Below are 25,084 nucleotides of genomic sequence, written 5' to 3'. Positions count from 1 at the left end.
ACCGCGTCATGATAGAGGAGAAAGAGAGAAGTACGGCTATGTGTGAGGCGGCTATTTGTAGGAAAAGGAAGAAGAGAGCCTCCTTGGGGAGGAGTGGAAAGGCTGAGAAGAAGAAAGTTTTCGCGTGTGAAACACTTTGGTCGCGGGTTTCCGCTAAACCTCAGCTGCTCACCAAGCAAACACGGGACGCGAAAGAGTGAAAGAGAGCGGAAGAGGAGCATGAAGTAGACCTTTCTCTGGATGAAGAAGAAAAGGAAAGGTGAACAGCAATGAAATCATCAAAAAAAGAAAAAAAAACGCTCGAAGTAGAGACTGTGCACCGCCGAACCGATAGGGAAGAAAAAAAAAGAAAGCGAGCTGGGAAAGCGGAGTTTGTCCTGGGATGAGACAAGAAGCACGGATAGGGAAGGTAAAAGGGAACCCCAAGATGCGCTCTGCAAATAGAAACGAACAGTGCGTGTGTGTTAGCGCACGCGTATGTGCGGTTGGGCGCCTGCTCGAAAGAAAGTAAAACCGCACTGGTGCGAGTCCTGTGAACCGCCGGAGCAAACACACAGTGGGTGGAAGACGTTGCACCGGCATGACGCCGGCGGCAGCGCTCCGGAGAGAGATCACGAATGCCGTAAACATGTTAAAGTAAACACACAAAGCAGCGCGTCTCCTTTCCGCGAATGCCACGGTTTGGCTTCCGAGAGGGACAGGAAGGGACCCGCCGTTCCCGAAGTCGAAAAAGGAGTGCGGTGGACGAGTGCACAGATGTAACTCGAGGGTCGACCACGCGGAAGAGTGGAGCGTGCAGTCATTTGACGAGTTTCGCAGTTTAGATGACACGACGCGATTCGACGAATGTGGCAGAGTTTAGTGCGACTGCAGACTGAAAGGCGCCGGCACCATGTAGTACGTGCCAAGGAGGTTACGTAATCCGAAACCCGCACTGTTTCACGCGTCATATAGCAAAAGCTGGAGCAGGACCCTGTTACTATAACAAAGCTGATCTCCTGCAAGGCTTACTAGAAACCGACCTCCGCTGATTAATGAACGTGAATGAGGCATTGCATGAGATGAGGAGAGAACTAGCAGCTTATATGCTTCAGACCGCGAACCTGGATTTAGTATCTTCAAATGGAATTGAACTGCTACAGTACAGCTTTTTCTTTATTGGCTGCATTCTCTGATCCCACTCGGATGACAGTGTCGCAAAGTTTAATCATTTATACTTCATGGAGCATATTAGTTAACTCTGGATTAAAAAGTTTGGCTCCTAGTAAATTTCTCAAAACTGCTACAATGATACGCATTCGCGCAGAATAATAGTGAATGAAGTGCAATGTTTTTATATTGAGTTAAATTTCTTATTACTGGTGGCTATCTGAATGATAGTATTATTCTTAACGTGTAATAAATTTCAATGCGCTTTCATAATTGATTCGTTGCTATACGAATATGTCACAATTGACTACGGATCAACCTCACTCATTCAGGCCCATGCCACTGAACTTGGAAGTATTGTTCTAAGCAACGTACTTCGCTTAGACAAATCAAATGCAACTAAAATATTTATTGTAGACCAAAGTGGAACATAAGCCATTCGGTATAGCAAAATTTTTTTCTCTCCTAAAAAAACAGTCATTTAAGCATCCCTTTTTGGGTAAATGTACAGGAACACTGTTCTTCTGGGCGAATGTCGGGATGTAAAAAAAAAAGTAATTTTACAATGGCTTACAGTTGTGTTAACAAAAGCTACAGCTCATAAATAAAGGTTATGGGGAAGCTTTCGTAAAAAAAGTGAACACATGTCTTTGTTTTTGGAGTTTTGCGTAAAAAATCATACTGTTCGCTGTATTATTGGGTCCCATAATTCCTTCAGACGTATGACATCTCAACGAAGGCTTCTTCTGACGAGTTTACATAGCAACATATAGTATACATATTGTGGTAACAATAATATTGGAAGTACATGCGTGGAGTTGAGAGCATACGTAAACAAAGGACAACCTTAAACAATTTCTTCTTTTGCAGTTTTTTTTTTTGTGTTCTCAACTTAAGAAATCTCTTTCTGTCTGAAAAGTAGATCTCTCCCTCTGTGTGGCGCACGAAAGCCCCGCAGCCAAATTCACTTGCGTTTGAAAGTGGAACAACATGCCGCATCTCGCAAGTGCTCAGAAATGTGTGTTTTGAAATGCGAAGAAGAAAAATAAAGGCAAGAAAAACAAAACACGGCAAAGTTCAACCCGAAGTTCACTTCTTGTTACCGCGAGCCCGAGATGCACATGAATTCCGAGCCTAAAACCCTCATGAACCGGGAGAACAGAAATAAGCGACGACTGCGCCCTCAGCGGCGTAGCTAGGAAGAGATGGTGCGGTTCAGTAGACACAACTGAATACAAAACAAGCACGCAGTGACAAAATTTTACGCTTCGTTCCAGCTGCAGCGCGCTGCGTCGTGTGTCGCCGACTGCGTTCTCACCTGGTTAATTCGGTGCAGAAGACCGAGAAGCCTACAGTAACCCATAGCGTGGCACTCTCGTTCATGACTTAATTGAGTTTTTATCGAAAATGTTATGGGTAGTATACTTAATGATTACCGCAATTCACGTTTTTTATATTGTTCCACGTTCACTTTTAATGAAAACAAATAGATAAATGTCTTAAGAACTGCAGAAGTAAAATAAATGTCATAGGTTTAAAATATCGAAGCGATAGTCGTACATGTTTCACATGACTTCCCTTCCTTCATCGTGCTTTTAAATTAGTTGAGATTTCGGCACACTGACTCCCTTCGCTTTAGTATGTGCGCGCATGTATAGAGACGAATACTACCTCATTAAATCAGTGGCTGTACTATCGTAAATGGCACTTGCAGCCTCCATCTTATCATACTACTCTGCCTGATGTGTCACGCTAAAGGCAGCTTTAATATACGTAATTAACTAGCCCAGTTCCAAAGCATAAGACTTACTGATATGGGAAGAGATCTCGTTCTAAAAGAAAAGAGATTTGTTGTCTTACTTTAGCTGAATGTCGCCCAAAGACTGTAAACATCTTTATGTGAGCCTAAATCCGCCAAAAGAATATTACATATACCTTCGTTCACACTACGTGAGAGTTGCCATCAGATCTGCAGAATCCATTTAGCGCTTCCACAAAGCCTCCTGCTCTGGGCGTACCGTCCCTTGGCCGGTAGAGTCTGTGGTTTAGCGTTGGAACAAGCAGCACTTGCATAGCTCGCACACCACAAACTGATTTCTATGATTTAACTCTTGATTATGTAAGCCGTTCACGCGTTATCAAAAGCTACCGTCTGATTGGTCAGTCTCTAACCGATCTAGTCTGCTGTGCTATCTGGCATTTCCATCTTTACGAAATAGCCTCTCATTTCTTATATAATCCGGTTTGTAATTTTTATATGTTATCCGGCGAAGCGGGTAACTTAGGTTATAACCCATATTAGTGGTTATGACGACGAGAAGACGTTTATAGACGACCAAAAAGTGGTTGAGTATGCAGGCGTAGCGACAGCGAAAGGAACCGGAGCCCGGGCTACGGTGCACCGAATCAGTGATACGTTCCGGAAAAATGCTCTTATCCAAAGCCGTTTGCATCTCGTTCTTTCTTGTTTCTCTCCTTTCATATTTCGTACTTGATATCCCGGCAAACAAACTGCCACGGCTACAACGCTGCTCAACTGTCAGGGTTATGCTCCCACCGTTGCGACGGGACAATTTCGTCGTCCCGAATCTCCATGAGTTTCCTTTACACCTCGAATGAGTGTTCTTGTTTTTTTTTTTTGCGCAAGAACACTCGGTATTCAGAATTACGGCAAGCATACTCGTTTCTTCACGTGGCCTCGCGCGGGTTCATATAAAGTTTTACGCTTTTAAAAGATTCACAAGTTAGCGTGGCTAGGCTCACGGTATTTTCGCTGGTCCCAGTAATAGAGAATAAGGTAGGCGCAGAGACAACCACCGCAAGTGGAGTCTTGCTTTAGACCTGCGCGTTGGCTTTGCTTGTATAAATGTACGTTAAGGTAAAGAATAAGCGATGCTCCAAAGACGTAGGTCACAATCCACGCTTATAGCGTTTCTTTACATTATCTAGGAAAACTAAGGAATAAAGGATATTTATGAGTTCACATTATGCCTGCATGCAGAACCGCACTTGAATCGAATCACTGTTGTGCGTCCCTGGTGGAAACAGCCAAAGCCCACATAAAAATAAGTAGAAAAGGGAAGGTAACCAAGTAGAAGCTATTCGCAGACATTTTGAGGTGTGCTTATATCAGGAATGGCCGAATATAGCTTGTCACAGTAAAGAATTGGAAAGTGAAAATAGGATGAGTGAGAGCTTTGCGGCTCAAGGACGTGTACAGTAAAAAAAAAAAGTGAGGAAGGAGAGTTATGGTCATGCAAAAATACATCGTCGAAACAAACGGAATGGCTATAGGAAAAAATGCTCTGCTCGAAAATATTACGTGCCTTCCCCGCAACTAACATTAAAAAAAAGGTTTCACCGATTTTTTTATAGTTATAGCTTAATGCTCTTTCTGTGGATCCTAAAGGCCCCAGACAATTAAAGTAGTCGGCACTAAAGCCGGAAGAACGTGTATTTGCTGATATTTCTTAATACCTCATGATACACTGAAGGCATAGGCACAAGCAGTAGCTTACACTAAGAAATCTGTTGCTGGCTTTGTCAATCATCTCCTTTGTGTTCTACTTTATAACTGTGAGTAGAAGTACCATTGTTCTAAAGTACTGTCCACGTTTTCTGAAAACCATCGCTTCGAAAGTGGACGTCTGCGTCTAATGAGCTCAGTTATTATAGAACCAGTATTTTCAGAAAACGGCGTATAGTTTGAGTGCTCCACGGAAATAAATTAAAAACAATGCTAGACGTTGAAAAACGAAAATAATCTCGAGTCACACTTTTTGTCGAGGAGCTCGTTTGCGTGTAGCGCGACCTCCTGTTCGCTTAAATTGCAACAACACTGTTACGTGTTAGTTAAATTCATACGTTGATAGCACTACGATACGGACTACCTGTCGGTGAGTGCTGTAGTGATGTGTAAATTATTCATTGCCATGCGTAGAATAATATTCGGTGTGTGGAGATCAGACCAATGAAAACTACCAATATGCCGGAACCAAAGCAGAACTATAAGGTAACGCATGTTCTATTCAGTCATTCGGGGATCGAAGCAATCTCGACTAGTACAATAACCAGAGGACATGCACCATTACGCTATAAGAAATGACAAGGTAGCAGCAGAGTAAATAGAAAAGTAAAGAAAAAGTCTGTAATAATTATGATTAGGTCGAATAGTCTAGCCTGTATATAAAGTCTATCGCAATAGAAGAAATTGCAGATAAGGGTGATTGCAGCTGCAGATAGATCTGACATGGTACATAGCGCAGACAATATCCTCTCACCAGGGCGTCACGAATGAATGAAAGCAAGTATGAAACCTATCTCGCTACACGGGCAAGCTTATACGTATAGGTAATATGATAGAATGGCGTTTCTGAAAGCGCAGATGGTGAGCGCAAAGTCTCAAGATTCCAACTTGTGACAAAAGCACACGCGTGTAGAAGACAGCTGCGTATATAAGAAATGGCTTGTAGGCTGTGTAGGGCATATGAACGTTACTAAGTATCATCATCACGGGATGAAGTGACAGATAGCAAATATTTGAAACGTCAGTATGACGTCACAAATTTCGGTGCGATGTCATGTGACGTAACGCCGCGCAATGTTGTAGAGCCGTCTTTTTGCGGTGAACAAATTCGCAGAGTGCGTGACCTCAACGATAGTAAATAAAGGTGGCTCTTTGTCATTGATGCGTGAAGCCCTGCTCTGTTTTGCATTTAGCACAGGTTGCGGTTACGTACACCGACGGGGGTGTTCAAATGTTCCACCAAAATAAGCTGTTGTTGTCCCGTAACAGTTCTCGTTGCAAAAAAATACTTGCATTCGCATGATTTTCTGTTCTTAATCATTTTTTCTTCGCAACCGATGTGATCAGTATTGTCGCAACCCAATTCGTTCTTCGGAATTGCATCTGTTTTTGGTACTCTGTGGTAATCATCGTTTCGTAGAGTTGGCGCTAGCCGAAACTTTACGAAATGCTTAAAAAAAAAACGACACCAGTAGAGCAAATACAAAAGAAAAAAGAAAACCCTCTCAGTTATTACCGAAAGTCAGCAGTACGTCAGTTGCGGAAATTTATTTGCGTTAAATTTCCATAACAATTTCTTTCAAGCCACGTGCTGTTGACATCGGACCTCGGACGTGAGTGGACCACCGCCCGCATGAGCGCAGTTTGAGGGCCAAGAAAAGTAATAAACCGAGTATACAGGCGTTGTTCGCAGATGCAGTGCGAAATGTGCGGCACGCGCCACACAAACGTGTTGAGCAATCGCTTTCCTTGGCCTAGAAACGGTGCTGCGTATAGGACATGCAGGATAAAAGACCAACAATGAAAGAAGAAAAATAGCGCGTGAAAATTTCGCGGACCCTCAGTTAAAATGTAGAAAATAAAAAAAAAGTGACGTAGCACGAGATGTATGCTACTTGTCTAGCGGGCATGCACGACGCTGTTATTCAGTGACATGCACAGCTGACAGTCGCTCCTGACCATCACGTACCATTCAGAGTACAATAGAGTACACAGAGACTTTTTTTTTGCGTTTCGAGCGTGTGTACATGTAAGGAACGAAAATAGTTCTTGGAAGACAGAGTCAAAAGTTATTTCAATGGCGCAATAGATTCACGTTCCCTGACACTGCCAGATGCGTTTTTTCCCTTTTTTTATCATGATTGTGCATTTCGGTCGAAAGTTATAAGCAATGCTTTTAGATGAAACGGGGATGACCTCAAAGAATAACGATCGTCTACGTTGTATATCAGAAATAGTGGCAGTATGTTGTTTATTCACTACTATGGCAGCCTTTCACTTTGAGCATGCATCGGTCAAACCGGTAGCGACTGCTTGGTGGAAATGGTGTTTTTTCGGCTTGGAAGGACGTCAGAGGGCCCATTCACACCAGTAGTACACCTAGTTAGACGAAGGCTGAAGGCATCAATGCTACTGTAGGAGATGTTGCAGTCAATGAATTTATGAAGCAGTTGGTCTGAGCATGTCCTGAATTTAGCAATGACACTTATATACGCTTTTTTTCTTATAGTATCTTTTAAGGGAAAGAAATGTCTGTGATAATAGTGAGAGCAGAGAAGATTCAAGAGCAGGCCAAATTGATTTGGACTAACAGACAAGAAAGCCCAGTAAAAGGTATGGGAACTGCAAATAACGTCATCTGTACTTGTCTTTGCTTTCTTGTGTGTTAGTTCTGCTGTGTCTAGCAAAACAAAACAAGCCCTTAGTATTCCTCTTATTTCGTAAGTTCAGCATACAGCCCCTCAACAAAATTAAAAAAAATAGATGCAAAACAGCGCAAACTTTACAACAGAAAAAGAACAAAACACAGACTAGTGATTTTTTTTTATTTCTCGTTTTTATCCCGTGAAAAACCTGGGTTTTTCTATTTCATAATTTTATTTCTAAGCACCATGGTGGTGTCTCGAGAATCGTATTTGCAGTGAATTACCCGATGAGAAAACTGATTTGTCAGTAATTTTTATATAGGAACAGTACTTTGAGGCGCCATACGCACGCAATATAATTAGAATTGGTGCGAATAGCCGTCTTTTATGTGTTAAAAGAGTGCTAGGCTCGGGTAGGGCCGTAAAATTGAATAACTTGGCGGTGAGAACACAGAGTTGTTATATGTCGATGGCTTTCTTCAGTGTGTGTTTCCCACCGTCGTAATAGCGGGCATGTCACACGGCGCTCGAGGTTTTAGTTGTGTAAATGCCTTGGATGTACTTTTGCGTAACTCGGATAATTTGACAACACTGGCAAAGAGTATACAAAGTTGGTCAGTCCGCAGCTTGGACCCACGAAGCAAATACGAAAACGCTTGAGTAACGATGAAAGTTAAAATTGTGCATATCCAACGTACAGTGGCAATTGATAATATTTCAAGCACGAATGAGAAGGTTGATATGTCACTTTAAAATCAACACGTTTCGAGGCGGACGTAAATTATGCCATACATCACTTCCATGTCATGAATATCATTTTTGCGCCTGACATTTGCGTTCGTCGTCCATACACGCCACGTGATACCCAATTTGGTATACTTGAAGCTATCGAAAGGGCCACGAGCATGCTTTGAGCGTAGCAAGTAGTCATGTTTTACATGACATGCATGTCATGATTATCATGCTTGGACATGTCAGTTACCTTCGTCGTCCGTCCGTGTCACGTAATACCAAATTCGGTATATGTGAAGCTAATGGAATGGGGCGAATGCATCATGAATGTGGCATGTAGTCATAGCGTACATGACATGCATGCTATGATTTCTGCGTTAGGGTCCGTCACTTATGTTCGCCATGCAGTCATGTCATACCATACCAGTTTTGTAATGTCATATGAATGAAACCACCCCAAGAGCAGAAAGACCATGAAGTGTAAATCAAGACATTCATGACATATATCTTATATGATTTTTATGTTATAATTAGTCACCTTTTCGTCATACAGTTATGTTATGTCATACCATTTTTAGTATGGCTACCAAGATAAAAACGGCCAGGAGAGCTGAATGTCACAGACAGACGGACAGACAGACGGACAGACAGACAGACAGACGGACAGACAGACGGACAGACAGACGGACAGACAAACGGACGGACGGACGGACAAACGGACGGACAAACGGACGGACGGACGGATGGACAAACGGACGGACAAACGGACAGACGGACGAACGGACGGACGGATACGGTCGAAGTCGCCGAAGTTCGCTAAGAAATGCTTCGCATTTAGAACAAGTGGCTGTCCCAGTCACCCGCAAGCTGCAGCTCATATTCAGAAGATATGCAGAGCACGCAGCTCAAGTATCAAAACTAATGTCGCAGTGATACACGTGTGGTAATTTTTGACATATGTGGGCCATCACTTTTGGACAGTTATGACTTTACACATGAATATAGCTACAATGCGCGTTAAAATATTGATAGAAATATTGTTCTCGTGCCACGCATGATGTTACGCCAGATGAGGTTGTTGAATGTACGAATGATAAACTAATAAATGGCCAAATACGTCTCTAAATCTGTCCAGGAGGATATTTCATTCATTTTCTAACCGCGGGTACTAGGGAGACGTCAGGGCCATGCTCACTTGTTAAGACGTGCGTTTGACTTTCGACTCTGGTTGATATCGCTGATGTGTCACAATATCAGTTTGTCTCGATAAAATAATAATAGTAGTCGTTGAGGCTTTATGTTACGAAACCACGATATGGTTATGGGGGACGCCCTAGTGGAGGAATATAAAAGATTTGATCATTTCATGTTACTTAACGCACACATAAACCTAAGTACACAGACCTGTAATATGCCGCCACCATCGAAATGCGGCGGCCATGGCTTAGACTCGGACTTCTGACCTTAGGGTCAGCTATCGAGACTGTGACTACTATATTACCGTGCGGGGTTTATCTTTAGAAAAGACGCAGAGGTTGTATCGAAGCAGACGCAAGGACAAGCGGAGATTTTCGCGGTGGGAACTGGATTCCCCCAGAAATAGACGTGAGCAGCATATCGCAAAGAGGTCATGCCTGTGATTGTTCACAGAACCTGTTACGAGAGTTTTCATCATTGTTTTCTTCGTCGAAACGCTCGAGAACAACGTGAAGAATCTTTAGGATGGAGTTGGAAGTACCACGCTTGCGCAGTCAGCACCACCTTCAGAATAATATCGTGATAAACCTAATGGGAAATCATTGAACAGAGAATGTTGCCGGAGCCACTGGATTGACAAGCGGACCTGTCTTCATCGAGGCAGCAACGAAGATAATTCCACTCTTCGAAACATGGGCGCTGGCGTAATTTATTCTTTAAGCGTTTTTCATCACTTCAAGCACTCACTTTTTTTATGAACGTATATGACTTTAGTTTCCCCTAAACATGATGTGATACGCAGGATGTGAGAAGTAAGCTTGGCAATCTATATGTAGGAAAAAAAATGACCGATATCTGCATGTTACACTGCAAATGTCATCGAAAGATGATTGTCTTGCGTGTGGAGAGAGTGAACAAAACGTTTATTTGATGTTCTGCGCAAGAAAATCGGTGAATGGTATTCTGGAGGCACTGCGTTGCAGTGCCTCGAGCATGCAGCGAAGGCGAACGAGTGCGTCAAGTCTCGTCACACGTAAGACATGAGCGCTATCTTGTAGTTATCATGAAAAATGAAGCGCGTGGCGTGCGCGTTCATCTCTGAGGTGATAATGTGTAGAACGCAAGGCGAAGGGTAGGTGCCACCACCGTGTCGTCTTAGCAAAGTGTTGGAAACATTTGCCTTTTTTGTGGAAGCGTTGCATGGTTAGCGCAGCGTGATAAACGCTATGGTCCTTAGAATTACTTATGTATGCCTTTTCTAGAAAAAAAATCACATACATAATATTGACGTGTTGTTATACTGCCTCATATATGCGCGATAATTGCTTTTTAATTGACGATCGCACAAATATGAATGCTGAATCTTGAGCAATATTGGTGGGCGCTGCGGATGGGTTCGGCCGTTTGGAGTATCATTTGGAGTACCGTTAAAGGCAGACAAGCAGACAAGTGTACAAACAGTCAGATAGACTGACAGACGATATTATTTGCGTTGAAGGTCCCCAAGAAAGACTATCGTCTTTAAAAATTCCGTATGTTTGTACTGGATCACGCAAAGCTTGACAATGGGAAGCACAGGCCAGTTGCCCCTGATGCTTCCCCGTCGACCAACACGTCTAGCTTCGAAAGGCACGCCTCGGGAGTATGCGCTTTCATAGGGAACCACATGGCTGTCTCGGCATGATCGAGCGCAGCCAGGCTACGCACTGTAGAGCTGAAGGAAGGAAGGAAAATAGGAGGAAAAGAATGGCAGGGAGGTTAGCCAGCCTATAGACAGCCGGTTTGCTACCCTGCGCATAGGAGGGGGATGACGGAGACGAAAAAGAGAGCAGAGAGGGAAGAGTCTGTAGAGCTGCAGGTTGCGCGCGATGTCTGTGTCGGTGGACGTGGCTTAGCCACCACGCATGCGCAGCTTGTCCAAACGGCGCAGTATCTTGTCGCGATGCTTGCTTCTGCTTTCTTTTAAGCCTGAGCGAAACTTCATAAATAGTTGACTCGACGTCTGTGTGGCTGCTTCTGCTATATGTTTATCAGCGTGTATATCACAATCATCGCCCAGCACTTGGAGTAGCATGTCAGGCGAAAAGTCAACATCTCCAGCTCTTGATTAAAATATTTTTTTCCCGTTTTCTATCTTATTTTATCTCTTTTTGAGCCCATGGGTTTAAACTACCCTGAAACGCTATGCATATCGTCTCCATCGGTCGCTTTGCGTGACACTCTTCATCGCAGAGCGCGTGCTGTGCTCGTTGGTTGCTAGGCAACGGCGCTAGGAGCTTTCTGCAACACCACTACCTTCCTGACGGTATGACTAACAGCTTCGCTGTCAAAAATGTGGCGCAACTGCCCATTCTGCTGAGTACGGGAGATGGTCGCTATCTTGGCATACTATACTGTTCCATTTTGCGCTCAAATGGAGTAATTGATCTTCAACTGCTAAAACCAGATACGAAACCATCATTTTACCAAAACAAAGTGTGTCATCGCTATAAGCGAGATTCAGAGCATCTTGCTCCCTCCCAGGTCGGCATTTATCTGACAGATGTGAATTTGTGCTCATTGTAATTTTTATGTGCAACCATAAGGGGCTTTCATTAATCGAGTCCGTGACTGCGTTAATGATACACGATGTAGGCACAGAGCTGGTACCACATCTATTTGGATGCTGTAGGTCGCCTGGATGTTCGTGGAGAAGTTTACCTTGCTGACTCTCGCCAAGAGCGTGATCACGCACAACTCCCGCTTCAAGGTGACGCACAACGGTCATCGCACCTGGCACCTTCACATCCATGACGTGCAAGAACGTGATCGTGGAGCCTACATGTGCCAGATCAACACGTCACCCATGAAGTCTCAGATCGGATACCTCAACGTGGTCGGTAAGTTCGCTTTTCGAAGAAGTTCAGTGCTGAAGTGTGACTCCCGACATCTTATATCAATTTGATACTTAATTTTAATGATGAGAGAGAAACGTGCAAGGAAAAATGCAAATAATGCTGGTTAGCCAGATGTGCGCTCGTCTACTATTGCACACAAGCTCAAAACGCTTGTGATCAGCTTCATGACGCTCAACACAAGCTTAAGGGACCGAAAAAATGGCCCCGTATCTGCATGTAATCTGCAAATGTCGTCGAAAGACGATGGTCATGCGTGTGGAGAGAGTGAACAATTTATTTGATGTTCTGCGCAAGAAAATTGGTGAGTGGCATTCTGAAGGCGCTGCGTTAGAGCGCCTCGAGCGTGCAGCGGAGGCGAACGAGCGCATCAAGTCACGTCACACGTGACACATGAGCGCCACCTGGCAATGTTCTTGGAAAACGAAGCGTGTGACTCTGAGACGGGTGTGCGCGCCCGTCTCAGAGCTGAGAAGGTGTAGAACGCAAGGCGACGGGTAGGTGTCACCACCATCGCCTCTTAGCAAAGACGTGGAACACTCGTCTTTTCGTGCAAGCGTGGCACGTTCAGTGGAGCGTGATCAGCGCTACGGCTTTTAAAATTACTTCTGTATGCCTTTTCTAGTAAAAGATGCACATGCTGAATATATACGTGATGTTATGGTGCCCCAGACTTGCGCAGTAATCGCTTATCAATTGACAATTGCACATGTGTGAACGCTAAACCTTGAGCAACATTGGTGGGCGCTGCAGATGTGGTCGGCCGTTTCACGTACTCGGTGCCGTTAAGAGAGGACAGACAGACAGACAGATACCAAAATTTTTGCGTCGAAGGACCCCAAGAAAGACTATCGTCTTTAAAAACAGAACTAGAGGAGTGCCGCACTATCCGATAGCGCGTATTGACAGCACGGTTGGTGTGCTGAATACTGGATGGCGCCCGACCTTCAGGCTCTGCATTGTTGGCCTAATATCGCGGTTGCAAAGGCTGATCTCTCTGTCATTCCTATATTACGGTCATAGGTGTATGTATGTATGTATGTATGTATGTATGTATGTATGTATGTATGTATGTATGTATGTATGTATGTATGTATGTATGTATGTATGTATGTATGTATGTATGTATGTATGTATGTATGTATGCAGGCAGGCTTTTGTGCGTTCATTTTCCTACGCCAGAATGCCATGCTGACGCAGTCATGCTGTAGCCGAGATGTCCCTCTGTCCTCGCTTGTTATTTTCTTTTCCCGCAGTGCCACCCAAGATCGACGAGGAGAACACCAGCTCCGACACCGAAGTCCGAGAAGGGGGTGAAGCCGCGCTCAAGTGCGTTGCCAAGGGAACGCCGGAACCGGAAATCACGTGGAGAAGAGAAGACGACCAGGAAATCGCGTTCGGCCGCGAGAAAGGTCAGTAGCCCCCGCCATGATTTGAAAGGGCCGGCCACGCTGCTACTTGCACGACGGGTGGCCAACCATTTTGGGCCACTTCGATGTCGCTTGAGAATGCTGTGTTAGATCCTTGTAGAAACTTAATGCTGAAGTTACTGACCGTCCTTATACTTGATCATGATTGAACTGTAATCGCATATCGCAGAGAAATGTAGGGCGTGCAGGCACGAACCCAAGAGAAAGGCAACAAGAGAACACAAACACCGAGTACAGGCAGGAAGTTCGCGCTATGGCAGAAAAGATAGACAGCATACCTGCACATGCCCATACATCGGTACGTTTCACCATCAATGGCACAACACTGTCACCTGTAAATCAGGCACCTGTGCTGATACTCGTGATAGATAACTATTGCAAATGAGTTCTGCGGAAACCCGCTAGGTGGCGAAAGCTTTTCTTTCTGAGAAATTGGCACAGATTTACTTGTGGCTCCCGGCTACAAAGGGGTGGTTGTCTTATTTCCCTTTCTTGAGAGATAACTATGAAAGAGTTCCGGTTCTTCTCAATGCAAGATAGTTGTAGGCTGGCTGCCAGTAATGTTGATATGCCATGCCTCAACCTACGCGTTTCCTCATTCATTAGTCATCATAAAGCTGCGCACCCAGAAGACATTGGTTGCAAAAAGAGCTGTAAACGAGAATAGAAGAAGAATAGACAGCCCGTACATCCGTTCTTATCGCACACGTTAGATACAGTAAAGTTGCACAATGGGCTATTCTGTGTCGTTACAGCTACCAATAGGCTATAAAAAACACATACGATGCCAAGCAGTGAAAAAAGAAAAGCAGGTTGCAAATAAAAAAAACGGACAAACATTCGTTGCAGCAATATATTTACAGAATGCCCTACTGGCACAGTTTATGAGGTTTCTTTTAGCATCAGTCGCTTCTTCGAAGAACAAGTAGATCTTCGCATTAATTGGAGAATATTGCCGCGCGCTTGATCTGCCAGCGCAAAAGAGGCAGACGAAGTGGCAGTTCCCCTCGTGCCATTGTTCTGTTTTTGGCTGCGCTGAGCCGACCGCTCTTCGGACTTTTGTGAGGACGCCTTAAAAACGTCTCCTGTCTCTTTAACGTGACATTTTAATGGTGGAGGTGCGGGGTAACCTCACCTATGCAACAGACTCCTTCTAGCAGCCGGAACGTGACCCAAAACCCAGAGCTTACGCCGGTACACCGTTTCAGTCGGAGGATTCGAGGACTGTCCCCCGAGTTTGTGCCTCACAGTACAAGTACGTCGACTGGTATGGAGAATACTGTTGCTGTCACCGCTTCCCCTACCGCTGGAGCCGCCGCTGCTCCAACCGCTGCACCCGCAGCTGCACCCACTCATTATACGCTACAAAAACCACGTGTTCCGAGTCCCTTTCGTGGTGGCCTCTATGAAGATGTGGAAGATTGGCTGGCTGAGTACGAGTACGTAGCGGATTTCAACGGGTGGGACGAAGTAGCGAAGCTCAAGAATGTGTACTTTAGTCTTCTGGATGGTGCTCGCACATGGTTCCAGAACCGCAAGGGCCTCCTAACGTCGTGGCATGAGTTCTGTCACAGGCTCCGCGAAACGTACTCGAGTCTCGATCGTCGAGAGCGCGCTGAAAGGGCCCTCCAGTCCCGCATGCAGATGCCTAATGAAGGTGTGGCTACATACGTGGAGGATATGGTTCATCTGTTCACTCGCGCCGATCCAACCATGCCGGAAGACAAGAAGCTGCGACACTTGATGCGAGGTGTGAAAGAGCAGCTCTTCGCTGGACTCATTCGTAGTCCGCCTAGAACGGTCGCGGAGTTCCTCACTGAAGCCGTCGCCATGGAAAAGGCGCTGCAGCAGCGGAACCAGTACGATCGGCAAGTGAATGCTACCTATACCACCGGGCTAGGCTCGTTCCCGACCGACGTGGGAGCGCTTCGCGAGCTGATACGTTCGGTTGTTCGCGACGAGCTACAACAGCTGCAACAGCTGAACCAGGCGCAGCAGCAGCCTTCCACGAATTGCATCGCCACCATCATACGTGACGAAGTTCAGCATGCGCTCGGCACACCTCGCCGCGAGACACCAACGCAGGTTGCTGCACCACTTCGGGCGTTCGCAACTTCAAGTGAACCTCTAGGGGTGACCTACGCAGACGTATTGAGACGCACCGTTCCGTCGTCCACGACACCATCCCCAGTGAGTGGTTTCCAGCGCACCACTTATACCGACACGTTCGAACACAACGCACCTGCACCAGTCCCACTACCAGCCGCAACCCCGTACGCCACACTGCAGTCCGCACAGGTGGTCCCTTATTTTGCAGACACTCGACCCGTCATGCGTAAATCCGACATATGGCGCATGCCCGACCGACGACCGCTTTGCTACCACTGCGGTGAAGCGGGTCACCTCTACCGAGACTGCCAGTACCGCCGACTTGGGCTGCAGGGTTTTCCTGCCAATTCACCCCGCCCCCGGTTTGGACAGAGACCACCAGAAATTGAAGATTTTATCGCTCGGCAGAACGTCCCACTCAGGCGTCAGTCGCGCTCACCGTCACCGCGGTCGTCATCTTATTCAGGCAACGGAAATCGAAGGCCGCAAGGACGGTCTCCGAGCCCTCGCCTGGAAAACTAACGCCAGCGACCTTTCGAGGCGAGGCCGCTGATTCTCGACGTGATGAAGACCTCGCCCTCCAATCGACGCGACATCGGACCAACGGAAATTCGACTACGCCGGCGCCTGTATCCCAGCTGAGCGACTTTTCAATGGACATACCTGTGCTGCTCGACGGTCGCAATTTAACTGCCTTAATAGACACTGGTGCTGACTACTCGATTATTAGCGGACAATTGGCACGTACCTTGAAGAAAGTGATAATGCCTTGGACAGGATCGCATGTACGTACAGCTGGCGGACATGTTGTAACGCCGGTTGGTTTGTGCACGTCCAGGCTACAAATACGAGGCTGCACGTTTTTGGTCAGCTCCATCGTGCTACGTGACTGCTCCCGCGAATTAATTCTCGGCCTCGATTTTCTTCGGGAATATGGCGCCGTAATCGACCTACGGCGACGCTGCATTTCCTTTTCGACAGTCAACGCTACGTCAAGGGACTCCAACCGCCGTACAACCGCCCTCCGTGTTTCCGACGACAGTGTCACAATACCACCTCGTGCAAGTATCCTAATTCAGGTGACTTCCGAAGGAACCAGTGACGGTGAAACAGTGGCAGAGTGCAACGTCTCCCTGCTGCTGGCGCTTGGAATTTCTGTGGCACGAGGCATCATTGACATTCGGAACGGTACAGCCGAGGTCATGATTACAAATTTCACCAATGAGCATCGTCACCTTTTCCGGGGCACTGCGGTCGCCTACGCTGAAGCCTTGGAGGACGTCATTGAGTGTTTTGCCTGTGAAGACAGTAGCCGCAATGGACAAACCGTAATAGATGTTGACATGAACAGTGCACTGCCAGAAGAGAACCAGAGGGCCTTGCGAGAGCTATTGTTTGAATTCAGGGCGTGCTTTGCTCAGTCGTCTAAAGTGAGTCAGACGCCAATTACACAGCACAGGATAATCACTTACGACGACGCAAGACCTATTCACCAACAGCCATACCGCGTCTCGCCGACAGAACGCGCAGCTATCAAGCAGCAAGTGAAAGAAATGATCGACGACGGCGTTATCCAGCCTTCGAACAGTCCCTGGTCCTCACCGGTCGTTCTGGTTAAGAAGAAGGACGGTACGCTTCGCTTCTGTGTAGATTACAGAAAGCTCAACAACGTCACAAAAAAAGATGTTTATCCGCTGCCGCGTATTGATGACTCGCTTGACCGACTACGACGAGCGAAGTATTTTTCTTCCCTGGATTTAAAGAGTGGCTACTGGCAAATTGAGGTTGATGAGCGCGACCGCGAAAAAACCGCCTTTGTCACGCCGGATGGCCTCTACGAATTTCGGGTGCTACCGTTCGGACTCTGCTCTGCGCCAGCTACCTTCCAACGCATGATGGACACTGTGTTGACTGACTTAAAATGGCAAAGCTGCCTTGTGTACTTGGATGATGTGGTCGTGTTTTCAACCAGCTTCTCCGAACATCTGAAGCGACTACGACAAGTACTTGAGGCGATTCGGACGGCTAACCTTACGTTAAAGCCGCAAAAAATGCCATTTCGGTTACGAAGAACTAAAGTTCCTTGGACATGTCGTAAGCGCAGAAGGCGTCCGTCCTGACCCTGAGAAAACCGCCGCTGTCGCAGCCTTCCCGACTCCTGCCGATAAGAAAAGTGTGCGGCGGTTTCTTGGTCTATGCGCGTACTACCGGCGCTTTATAGGCAATTTTTCGAAAATTGCCGAACCATTAACTAGACTCACTAGAGACGATACGCCGTTCGTTTGGAGTGCTGAACAAGAATCAGCATTCACAGAGCTTCGGCTTCGCCTGGCATCACCACCTGTTCTTGGACATTTCGACGAGGAAGCCGAAACAGAAATTCATACCGACGCCAGTAACGTCGGTCTGGGCGCGGTACTCGTCCAACGGCAGGAGGGAATTGAAAAGGTTATCGCCTACGCAAGCCGAACCCTAACACGCCCGGAGTCAAACTACAGTACCACGGAGAAGGAGTGCCTTGCTGTCGTGTGGGCAATTGCTAAGTTTCGACCTTACCTTTACGGCCGTCCATTCAGAGTAGTGACGGATCATCACTCGCTGTGCTGGCTTGCGAACCTCAGAGACCCCTCCGGACGACTGGCAAGGTGGAGCCTACGTCTGCAGGAGTACGACGTCACTATCGTGTACAAGTCCGGTCGTGCACACGAAGATGCGGACACGTTGTCACGCGCGCCAGTTGAGCCTGCCGCTCAGAGCTTCGAAGAGGACTGCCCTTTCCTTGGCTCCGTAAGCGTAACAGACTTGGCTTTACGGCAGCGAGCAGATGCTCAATTGCGACCTATCATTGAACATCTAGAGGGCCGCAACGTATCACTGCCCCAGCATATAACTCGCGGATTGTCATCCTTCTGCTTACGACAGGGCGTGTTGTACAAGAAGAACGCAGCCGCCAGCAACAAAACTTACCTGTTGGTCGTCCCCGCAGAGCTGCGTGATGAAATTCTATTTGCCTGCCACAACGAGCCTCCATCGGGCCATCTGGGCATCACCCGAACCATCGCTAGGGTACGAAAGTCTTACTACTGGCCGAAACTTGCCGCTTGCGTTAAACAGTACGTTCAAGCCTGCCGCGAATGCCAGCGCCGAAAATCCCCATCTGTTAAGCCTGCGGGATTACTTCACCCTATCGAGCCACCCAGAACACCCTTCGATCAAGTCGGCATGGACCTCCTGGGTCCGTTTCCCTTGTCATCTTCCGGCAACAAGTGGATAATCGTCGCTACAGATTATCTAACCCGCTATGCTGAAACTAAGGCGCTTCCTAAAAGCACGGCTTGTGAAGTTGCTCAGTTTTTCATCGAGAGAATTGTATTACGCCACGGTGCTCCATCCTGTGTCATCACAGACCGAGGAACAGCGTTTACAGCAAGGCTCCTTGAACAAGTTTTTCAGTTAAGTTACTCCACGCATCGCAAGACAACAGCGTATCACCCTCAGACAAATGGACTGACCGAGCGGCTTAACAAAACGATGACTGATATGCTGTCTATGTACATAGACGTACAGCACAAGACGTGGGATGAAATACTGCCTTACGTAACATTCGCGTATAATACCGCTACGCAAGAGACCACACGATTCACTCCGTTTCGTCTTCTATACGGTCGGGACGTTCAGACGATGTTGGACGCAATGCTCCCATGCGACATTGACAACATCGAGAATCTCGACGAAGATGCTGAGTGTTTCGTGCAACGAGCCGAGGAAGCACGTCAACTAGCCCGCGTAAACATCAAGAAACAACAAGGCGTCGATGCACAGCGCTACAACCGCTGCCACAGACAAGTCGATTATAAACCAGGTGACCAGGTGTTGGTTTGGACCCCTGTGCGCTGCAAAGGTCTCTCTGAGAAGCTTCTCAGTCGGTATTTTGGCCCGTACAAAGTGCTACGACAAGTGAGCGACGTCAATTACGAAGTCCTTCCGGACGGAAGCCAACCACCCCGACGCCGACAGCTACGACCCGAGATTGTGCACGTGGTGCGGTTAAAACCGTACCACACACTGTGACAATGTTTTTTTTTTACGATACACGCTTCGTTTAGCATCGAGGCGATGCTCTTCAGGGAGGAGGGGCAGTGCCGCGCGCTTGATCTGCCAGCGCAAAAGAGGCAGACGAAGTGGCAGTTCCCCTCGTGCCATTGTTCTGTTTTTGGCTGCGCTGAGCCGACCGCTCTTCGGACTTTTGTGAGGACGCCTTAAAAACGTCTCCTGTCTCTTTAACGTGACATTTTAACGTGACAATATACATAACTCAGTGATCCTTCTGTATGCGGGCGATCAGGGACCGTTTATTGCTCTTTCATCGTAGAGTACATCGTACTCTGAGTCGTCGAACATTTCTCCTAAACACAGATCCTCAATTTATTAGCTACAGCTTTTTTGATTAGACGGCTTTCCGCTCTCCCATAGTAGAGTACCAAGTATACCCTAACTGGTAAAAAACTTTTTTCCAAACACATAAATGATAGTTTCACGATGCTTAGTCTCCAATAATTCTCACACTGTCGCGAATGCAAATGCACGCCTAAATTTGGTGATTACGAGGTTTTATACAGACTAGAATAAAGAAAAGCTTTTTATGTTTTATGTGCTTGGCAAGTCAAGATTAGTGATCGTGTACGCCTGATTACTGTGCGTTGAGAATAAATGAAATGCTATCTGGAACGATTTGAGCTACCAAGAAATTCGCATTACCCAAAATGGTTTGAAAGCCCTAGACTTCTTTAGCATGGATACAAAGTCTAGCATTCTGTGCGTATGCCGTGCTAACATAGTGCAAATGAAAGGGTGCTGGGGCCAGGAGCATTACATCATGCGGTAAATGTTTGCTGAATTTAGGATCTTCTCAGTTCTAGACCAGTGTATATAAAAATTTAGAGTGAACGAAAAAGTCATTACTACCAGTGATGTGGTCGGGTGGCTTCAGCCATCGCGCCGGGGTGGTTGGCAGAAACACACTGCGTTGTAAGTACGGAACACTTTAGCAGCCCGGCCTGTGCTTGTGTTCTTTCTATTTTTTTCACCTATTGTTTTTTTTGCTCTTTCTTCTACTTTCTATTTCTCGTTTTCTCTCCTTTTGCTATTTCTAAACGTGGTTTTTTCCTGCTTCACGCCAACAATCACAGCATGAGAAAAAAACAGCAAGCCAGAGAGAAATTGAAAAGAAGAGGAAGAAAGCTAAATCATTTAGTCTAAAAATAGAAATCGTAAACAATAGAGAAAAAGGGTGTAAGAAATAAATAGAATTAAAAGGTCAAATAACTAGGAAAACATGAAAGGATGAGAAAACTGAAGAAATACAAGGAAGGCTGTCCAGCTCCGCACTTAGTTCAAGCTTTGGAGCCTTGGTGCCAAGTTGTCTTAACTTTTTGGTTCGTGCTTCAGGTGCTGTGCGCTCGATTGCTTGTGAGAGCAAACGCGTGGTATAACCTGTCTGATGTCTCATCGTAGGGTTCAGGGAGCTATGAAAGGGCCAGTTTACACCTACTTGAAAACTGAACTTGCTGCGCAAGTTGAAGGAAAAAAACGAGAATGGAGACAGGAAGGAGCGCTCTTTCCTGTCTCCCTTCTCGTTTTCCTTCAGCTTGCGCAGCAAATCGAGTTTTAAAGTATGAACCAACCAGTCTGCAGAGAAGTATGGCTTACACCTACTGTTTTGTTATACTGTTGTAGCAGCAGATAGAGAACAGTATTTTTACGCACCACACTTCCGCTCATGCATCCGTATCAATCGAAATACACACGCACACACACAGAACTCAATGATGGTCCACGCACTGCTTTTCCCAATGATATTTTCATAGTTATTTGCTGTAATTTTTATTACCTCGCTTTGTTTCGTGGCATAGCGGAATGGTTTTCTTTAAAAACTAAACAGGAATCAATGGACCAGATGCATAAACTAATGAACACTTTGTGTCAGACCAAGGACGAATCGCGTTAATAAAACACAAAACTCTGCAGATCCCACGTACCTTGGTAATCAAAGTTATGCTAAGCGTGCGGAGAGAAGGTGACTGTGTTGTAATTTTTTTATTGAGCAAAACGGTATCAAATGACGCTAACACGTGTAAAAATGTTGTACGCATAGATTTGTTGAAGAGTCGCGTTCTTACTTTTGCGTAGCGATTATAACAGACACATGCGTATTAGCAACGCCAGAATCGGTAAGCTGATATGTAAGCTTGTGTGACCCTGGACACATGCAGCTAAATGAGCATCAATCAATGGTGCTTCGCTACAATTGTCGTTAACGCGACGTTACGGCTGTATGATAGTAGTACGTATGTACTGTATATAATATTAGGTAGCCAGCATTGCAACTACTATTGACGTTTCACGAACATTACGGTCTACTTAAAAGAGAGAGAGAGTAAAACTTTATTGAAGGGGAAAGGGAGAGGGGCGTTTTAGAGCCTTTATGGTTGGGGCCCTACGTCCAGGGCTCCACTGGCCTTAGCCGCCCGCCGGACTTGATCCAGTAGTGCGAGCTGCACTCCTGGGTCCGAGCTAGCGAGGTGTGCCTCCCACTGCTCCATACTAGGTGTTAAAGGTTCGCCGAGAAAATTGGTTATGTCGCTTGGTTTACGATCGCACCCCCACGATATGTGGTAGAGAGTCGGTCTTCCGCCGCACCACGGACATACAGCCGGGTAAAGAGTTGGATGTATCGCGTGTAACTTCAGTAGGTGCGGAAATACATCCGTTTGAATTTTTCTAAGGTCAGTGGCCTCTTCCCCATTAAGGGATCTGTGAGGTGTTCCACATTTTTGACGCGTGAAGCGCTGGTGAGCTAGAATCTCCCTAGGTAAAATTGGCATGGTCAATGAAAGAGATGGATTCTCCGCTCGGTTACAAAACGCACGAGCTAGAGCGTCCGCCCTTTCATTGCCCTTTCATTGTCTACTTAAAAATCAGTTCCGAGACCTGGCATGGCTCTGTGGTACAATTCTTGATGGCCACGCAGAATGCTTTGGTTCGATTCCTGCAGGGACCATCATATTTATTCTATGCGTTCTTTCAGTCAACGCTGTCGATGCCGGCTTTTAGGAGTGATGCTCCTTAGGGTTGATAGAATTGGCGTCCATCACGCCCCACAAAACCCAAACCGAAACTGAACACCTGCACAAAAACAACTAAAAAAACGTGTAAACAAGCGACTGTATGTGTAATCAACTACATGAAAGCACAATACATTATCATCCAATTCGTCCGTCTGTCTGTCCGTGCACTTGTCCGTGCGTCCGTCTTTAACAGTAGTAGGCGACTTCAACGTGGACATCATGGACGTTAAGACCTATAGCGCTATAGCTTCACCCACCTGTCGTCATTCACTTCGTGGAAATGCACTGATTTTTGTTAAAGCTCGCGAACGAAAATCACCAATGTCTGTTCGCGTGTTTGCTTGGTTGATATAAAGTGCCAATCACCTTCCATGCATTGCGCTTAACTATAGATGATCTTAATTAGCTTCTTCGTTTCCTGGGAAAGCTTGCCAGTGTCCTGTCTAACTACCCTGCCTCCAACTTCCACTGCACACTCCGCAATGATACTCGTCAGATTATCATTCATTGTATCTACGCTAAGGTTGGTTTCCTCACTAAGAGCCGAGTACCTGTTCTGCAGCGACACTCTGAATTCCTGTACTTTCCCTCTCAGTGCTAGCCTAATTAGAAGAACCTAATTAATAAGCGTCAAATCATGAAAGTTTTAAGTACAACAGACAAAATAGAACTGGCAGAGCTTTCGAAGTTGATTAATAGACGTAAAGTATGCGATGTAAGAAGGTATAACATGGAGAGAATTGAACACGCTCTGAAAAACGGAGGAAGCGTCAAAGCACTGAAGAGGAAACTTGGGATAGGCAAAAGTTGTATGTAGGCACTAAGGGATAAAGAAGGCAAAATAAATACCAATATGGATAGGATAGTTAAAATAGCGGAGGAGTTTTGCAGAGATCTGTATAGTAGCCGAGACAACCACGACTTTAATACTATAAGAACTAGCAGTAACCCAGATGACACCCCACCAGTAATGATAGACGAAGTCAGAAAAGCTTTGGAGAGCATGCAAAGGGGCAAAGCTGCTGGTGAGCATCAGGTAACATCAGACCTGCTGAAAGATGGAGGACAGATTGTGTTAGAAAAACTAGCCACCCTGTTTACAAGGTGTCTCCTGACGGGAAGGGTACCAGAGTCTTGGAAGAACGCTAACATCATCTTAATACATAAGAAAGGAGATGACAAAGACTTGAAGAATTACAGGCCGATCAGCTTGCTCTCTGTAGTATACAAGCTATTCACAAAGGTAATTGCTAACAGAGTAAAGAAAACATTAGAATTCAATCAACCAAAGGAACAAGCAGGATTTCGAACAAGCTGCTCAACAATTGACCACATTCATACTATCAATCAGGTAATAGAGAAATGCTCAGAGTATAACCAACCACTATACATAGCCTTCATAGATTACGAAAAGGCGTTTGATTCAGTAGAAATGTCAGCCGTCATGCAGACACTGCGGAATCAGGGCATAGATGAAGTATATATAAACATTCTGGAAGAAATCTACAGGGGATCAACTGCTATCATAGTGCTTCATAAAGAAAGCAACAGAATACCAATCAAGAAGGGTGTAAGGCAGGGGGACACAATCTCCTCAATGCTATTTACCGCGTGCTTACAGGAGGTTTTCAGAAGCCTAGAATGGGAACAGTTAGGGATAAGAGTTAATGGAGAATACCTTAGTAACTTGCGCTTCGCCGATGACATTGCATTGCTGAGTAACTCAGGGGACGAATTGCAACTCATGATTACGGAGTTAGACAAGGAGAGCAGAAAGTGGGTCTTAAAATTATTCTGCAGAAAACGAAAGTAATGTACAACAACCTCGGAAAGGAGCAGCGCTTCGAGATAGGTAACAGTGCACTTGAAGTTGTAAAAGACTATGTCTACTTAGGGCAGGTAATAACCGCAGAGCCTAACCACAAGGTTGAAATAACAAGAAGAATAAGAATGGGGTGGAGCACATTCGGCAAGCACTCTCAAATTATGACAGGTTGATTGCCACTATCCCTCAAGAGGAAGGTATATAACAGCTGTATCTTGCCGGTACTTAGCTACGGAGCAGAAACCTGGAGACTTACAAAGAGGGTTCAGCTTAAATTGAGGACGACGCAACGAGCAATGGAAAGAAAAATGGTAGGTGTAACCTTAAAAGACAAGAAGAGAGCAGAGTGAATTAGGGGACAAACGGGGGTTAAGGATATCATAGTTGAAATAAAGAAGAGGAAATGGACATGGGCCGGGCATGTAGCACGTATACAGGATAACCGCTGGT

At 45.9% G+C, this 25,084-nt stretch overlaps 1 protein-coding gene across 5 annotated transcripts in view; it reads left to right on the top strand.

Annotated features, from left to right (window-relative positions):
- Window positions 1–25,084, top strand: part of LOC142814695 (lachesin-like) — a 295,460-nt gene that overhangs the window by 217,598 nt on the left and 52,778 nt on the right. For all 5 annotated transcript variants that reach the window (XM_075893887.1, XM_075893875.1, XM_075893883.1 and 2 more), the window contains 2 exons: window positions 11,921–12,128; window positions 13,400–13,555. In XM_075893887.1, the coding sequence (XP_075750002.1) occupies window positions 11,921–12,128; window positions 13,400–13,555 (364 nt within the window). The remainder of the gene's footprint in view (window positions 1–11,920; window positions 12,129–13,399; window positions 13,556–25,084) is intronic.

This window comes from Rhipicephalus microplus, chromosome 1, assembly GCF_043290135.1.
Source record: "Rhipicephalus microplus isolate Deutch F79 chromosome 1, USDA_Rmic, whole genome shotgun sequence".
NCBI classification, from domain to species: Eukaryota; Metazoa; Arthropoda; class Arachnida; order Ixodida; family Ixodidae; genus Rhipicephalus; species Rhipicephalus microplus.
Note: the sequence above shows the minus strand (reverse complement) of the source record. Positions and strands in the feature narration are given on the sequence as shown.